At 32.1% G+C, this 5,499-nt stretch overlaps 1 protein-coding gene across 1 annotated transcript; it reads right to left on the bottom strand.

Annotated features, from left to right (window-relative positions):
* Positions 1-9: 9 nt before the first annotated feature.
* LOC117175883 (luciferin 4-monooxygenase-like) lies at positions 10-5,169 on the bottom strand. Its single transcript, XM_033365708.1, has 7 exons — positions 4,746-5,169; positions 3,416-3,544; positions 3,146-3,353; positions 2,385-2,866; positions 1,887-2,079; positions 392-616; positions 10-269 (listed from the first exon to the last, which is right to left on the bottom strand). Exons 1-7 carry the CDS (start codon positions 4,755-4,757, stop codon positions 10-12), a joined length of 1,509 nt encoding a protein of 502 aa, XP_033221599.1. The 5' UTR covers positions 4,758-5,169.
* Between the last annotated feature and the right edge of the window lie 330 nt (positions 5,170-5,499).

Genomic DNA, 5,499 nt, shown 5'->3' with positions numbered 1-5,499 from the left:
TGAACAAACTCAAAATTGAAATAATTTCTTTCTAATTACATCTGAATTTTTAGCCTTTACAACGAAAGCCATTGGATGTTCATCGTCCACTGAGTGAGGTACAGGAACAACAGCAACATCCAATACTTCGGGATGTTTGGCAAGTAGACTTTCTATTTCTATTGGAGAAACATGATGCCCTCTGTATTTTATCACCTCCTTTAATCGGTCCACGATGTAGATGTTGCCCTCCAAGTCATAATAGCCCAAATCTCCAGTGTGAAGCCAACCTTTGCAAATAAAAATGTATCATTTAAATCTAAATTTTGTATATAATAAACGCGAAATACAAAGACACCTTTTGATTATGCATGTAAATAATAAAAAACTGGAATTGAAAGTTCTGTCTTACCTTCATCATCAATTACTTCTTTAGTGGCCTTTGGATTTTTGAAATAAAACTTCATTATATGCGTCTGTTTGATAAAAATCTCACCAACCTGATTGGCTCCTAGGATTTCTTTAGTATTAATATTTATTATTTTCAATTGTATATCAAAGGATAAGATTCCGCAAGACTCATATTTATTGTGACCTCTTCGTTGGATAGATATAACTCCACCTGATTCTGTGAGACCTATATAATATATTATGCGAATTTTAAAATAATACAATAGCACCCTCAATTCCAAGGTGGCAAATTTTGGTCCAAAAGTGGGTCAAATCTTTTCGACAATGGAAAAACAAATTTGAATTTCTCCGTAGGAATGTGTGAATCTAATTTTCATTTTTAATGTGTAGTTATTTAGTTGTCAGCTGCTTTTTTCCGTTCTGTACAATGCTTTAATCCACTCTTGTGTCAAATGTTGATAACTTGAGAATAGGTGTGAGAATATAGACGAAAGATAAAAAATACAATTTTAAAAATTCGTGTTTATTAAGACTTGACAACAGCTATTTGTGATGCAAGTGTGCAAGACAGGCGATTTTCGACGGTTGTGTCCAATTTTTATCTAAAAGTGGGTCAGACAAATATTTGTCTCGCACAGCCTGGTAGGTTAAAGCACGTTGCACATCATTGAAAACCATGGGAGTCCTTACTCAGTAGGTTGCTTGTTTAAAGATTAAGTTGCTTAATGCTCTGTAGACTCTGAGATACACATTCTTATCGTGACTCTCGCGCTGCGTACTCGATTTTAAAGAGATATTTGTAAATGTATATTTTCTGAACAACCTTAAACTAAATGAAAAACTGCAATATTTTTTTTAGAAATTTGTCTCTATCCCATGTCGTTAAATATGATTTTGTTTCTCATATAATTTTCTATGGATGAAACAAAGTATCCTACAAGTCTTTTTCACATTTTTACGTATCTCGCTTCTTTTGGCGTAATACTGGAATTTTCTATTTTCTGCATATTACTTTCGATAAATAAAAACAAGAATAACGATTCCAATTTGAAAATAGCCAGGAGACATTTATCAGGATTTTTCAAACAGATTAAAACCAAAACTACGAGTGATATCAAATAGTGATTCATATATGATTTAATTATGAATTGCCACAAATAAAAAAATTCAATATAAAAAAATGGTCGCAAATATTTTGAAAATCCTTTAACTTTTTGATTTCTTATCCTAAATGTCTGGTTAATGATCTCGTCCTTTCTTTTAGGACCTAAAAAAGTGTGCCAAAGATCAATTTAATATGTTCACTTTTTCGAGAGTTATCGTGTTTACGGACGAACGGCTGGACGGACACACATATAGAAGCCAGCGTAAAAACTTGATTTTCGGATTCACGGGGTCTCAAAACGTGGATATTCGTTGAAATACTGTATTGTCAAGTTTCGGACAATTCTAATACAATGATGAGAATGTAAAAAGATGCCATTATGTAAAATTACCGTATCCTTGAAGAATTTCACCATCAGCGCCAGCATTCTTAAATACACTATTAATTCTTTTTGTGATTTCCGCTCGCACTTTTGAGCCGCCCGTCATAAAGTATTTTATTGAAGATAAATCAAATTTTGTCATTATTTGATAAGAATTAAATAGTTCATTTATAAATCCTGTCCCAGCAAATACGAACTGCACCTAAATAACATTAAACAATCTGATAAGAAAAACTGTCTTTCTTAAAAAAAAGTGATTTAATAAAATCATTAAACAATTGTGTGCTTCACTTCTTCAAAGAGGAAGTATTTATGCGACAACTTGAAAAAGTTTGAGCAGTCGTTAAAAAAAAATAACAATTTTTTTTATTGTTAATAAACATAAATGTCTACAAAACAAGGCTTCCTCTTTCCCGAAGTAAAAACAGCATATTAAAAGAAAGAAAAGTAAAGAAATATAGAAAATCTTGATTAATTTGCGCGTAAGAAATGAGAAATTAGAGAAACCTTGAACTTTTCGACATTTCTGCAAAGCCCTTCCGGTGTTAGATTGTTCACGATAATAGCTTGAAATGCGTACAATATGCTCCATAATGTACATAAAGATCCGGATATCCAGTACAGTGATGAATTACACATCAAAACCATATTCTCCGATTTTTCAAATAAGTTACTAAATCGATACGTATTGTAATATAATCCTCGATACGAGTGTTGAACACCTTTGGGAAAACCAGTGCTTCCTGATGAAAATAACATTAAGGCATCATCTTCTGGATTTACTGGGTGACACTGAAAATTGTCCACTTCGTCTGCACTCTGTTTTTTAATAATATCGTCGAAAGATTCCAATCCAGGAACATTACCAAAAACTATGATTTTCGATTCAACATTCTCCTCTCTGAGTATTTCTCTGAGCATTTTACCAGCATCCTCGTTGGCGAAAATCACCTTTGGTTTCGTAAGATTCACAAAGTATCTTGCCGTATCTAGAACCAAGACGATTTCGACCTCGAAAATAATGTCCGTTAGGTAATAATAATTTCGTAAATAATTTATTGGTGTGAAAAGGCACAGATAATTGTGGGATAATACTTTGAGCTTTTAGGTCCAAGTGCTTTGCTGCTGAGACTAAACCCTAGCGGACTAAGTGAACGGAAAGGAGACTCTATAGAGTATCCTCATAGTATTTACATAGTATCATGTCGTTGGTTAGTGTTTTCAGTAAATAAATTATTATAGTTTAATTTTTATAAAAATTACTTTACCAGGTGACCAATCGTGGAACCATGGATTAAGATTCGCTCCGATGTAGAAAGTTGCACAATAAGGAGCCCATACTGCAAGGCTATTGTGGGTGCACAGAGCGATGATGTCACCTGGGCCTATTCCTTCTTTTTGAAGCCATATTGCACAGCGAACACTTTCATCGGCTAATTCTCTGTATGTTCTGATTTCTCCCGTTTCAGCATCAATCTACAAAATTCAAGTATTAGTATTTCCGCTCAGTTAGATTTTTTTTTAATGTATATACTTACTTGTCCAACAAAGTCTGGATTTTTCTTCAAATTGTCCAACAATAGTTCATTTAGGCGCCCCTCTTCTTTCGGAGGAGGCAGATTTTGAGCTTTTATGATATTATTTTCAATGACGAAAAGTGGTGCTTCCTGGAGAAGAATTGTGTGTCTTGTATTTTGTATAATTTGTCATACTTTCTTCACTAATTATATGTCACACTTTCTCTGCTCAAATATGCTTTGCATTTTTGAATATTAATATATAATATATAAATTATAATATAAATTCGTTTGATTCAACCAAAGTTTCATACATATCCAAAAGAACAGTTTTTTCGTCTATGATTTTTTTTTTAGTCAACACACAAGTTTGAAATAAAAATTAATTGCGAGCCATTTGTGTTTTGTAATTACATAGTTATTATCACGCTCTGCAGTTAATCACCTAAAATATGCATATAGCCGCAAAGATAAAACGAAGCGTTATTTTTACCTGAAACGGAAATTACTTCCGCGTAATAAGGCTTACTCACCACAGGAGGCTGTAGTTTTCACGTCAACTTTATAAATCACGTTTTTTTTCGAGGCGAAAAAATTCAAAATTACCTACTTAAAGATTACTCACGATAAATTCCATGTTACGTCATCTAAACAATTTGAGCTATTGTTAATAATTCTGATGAAAATTATAGTATCCGTTCTTTTAAGCATTGGAAGAAAAACCCTAAAAGAATTTTTGAAAAAATAAAAAAACTTAGGAGATCTTTAAAATGGAAAATTTTTATCCTTTTTTATAAAATATTCATAACTTTGGCGATTTTGGTGCTATTTAGGTATATTTTTAATTGTTAGTAAGAGCACACAGCTTTGAAAAAATATTTTTTGAACAAACAAATTTCAAAAACTTCCTGGATTTTCTAGAAAATAATTTTAAAAACTGAATTTCTAGAAAACCCCACTTTATATTTTATGTGTTTGTGTCGGTTGGTGCGGGTATGTGGCTTACAATGACAGAGAAAATATTATAATGGTATGCACGAACTTCAGTGTCCAAATTCTCAGGTGCTGGTAACAACATTTTTATAATTTGTATAATATATTTTCAAAAATAACCTGAATATCATTAAAAAGACCAAAGTTATGAAGGTTTTAGAAAAAAGCACAAAATGTACAATTTTAAATAACTCCTAATATTTTTGATTCTTTCAGAAATTATTTCAGAGTTTTTCTGTTAATACCTTATGATTTGATATGGAATTGCTCGTACACAATAAATCATTTTTGTTTTTCCTGTGAAACACTAATAATTATAATAAATATATCTTATTATAGTTAGAAAATGGTACATTACCTTCTTACCCATTTCACTGCAGTTTAATAAAACTGAATTAACATTAATTGCTTCGACAAGTTTGAGCAAGAGTTCTTTCTGCACTGAATATTCTCACCACTTCATATCTTTCACGCGGTGAGGATCCTCTTGCGATGCGATAATTATCCCCACTATTTGAGACGAAAACCATAGTTATGCAAAAAACGAAATGTCTGTGAAGAGAGTTCATGGAGCTCTTCTATTTAATCTGTTGAAACTCGGAATCTTCTTGAGGGCCAAGGATCAAAAATTACGTTAAAGGGTTCGAGTTAATTTGAAACTTCCTATTGTGCATTGTACAAACAATATTTATGCCAGTCACTTTACTTTCAGCTTATAGTAAACAATGATTCCCTCGATTTTATTGATTAACTGCTCGTTTTTCGCTTTCAACATACATAGAATATGATGGCATGGCTGATCGTCTATCATAATAATATGCAATTGACTTTGCTGAAGAGTGACTCTTCAATCTGCGTTATTGCACTCGTATTAATTCTTCAACAGTAACCTACTCTTATTATAATTATATAATAATTTTGCCAAATTACTGTATTTGTATGCGTGTCCTGTGCATGCGAATAGCGTGTCGTTAAAATAGTCTTAAGACCGTATTATTGCAGGAAATTATATCATATGCGCCAGAGCATTAAATCGTTACTATCGTTATACAATGAATAGCATAAAAATTTTTGGAAACTAATGGAATATTTTGCTTCCAGTTATATAACTT

The sequence above is a fragment of the Belonocnema kinseyi genome, chromosome 7 (assembly GCF_010883055.1).
Source record: "Belonocnema kinseyi isolate 2016_QV_RU_SX_M_011 chromosome 7, B_treatae_v1, whole genome shotgun sequence".
NCBI lineage: Eukaryota > Metazoa > Arthropoda > Insecta > Hymenoptera > Cynipidae > Belonocnema > Belonocnema kinseyi.
The sequence above is the reverse complement of the archived record's forward strand: the minus strand, read 5'-3'. Positions and strand labels throughout refer to the sequence as shown.

Excerpts from the sequence above, each read along its gene's own strand:
- LOC117175883 (XM_033365708.1), bottom strand. Across the intron at positions 3,354-3,415 it reads ATCCAGACTTTGTTGGACAA|ATTGATGCTGAAACGGGAGA; the intron begins GTAAGTATATAC and ends TGAATTTTGTAG. Across the intron at positions 2,080-2,384 it reads GAAATGTCGAAAAGTTCAAG|GTGCAGTTCGTATTTGCTGG; the intron begins GTTTCTCTAATT and ends AATGTTATTTAG.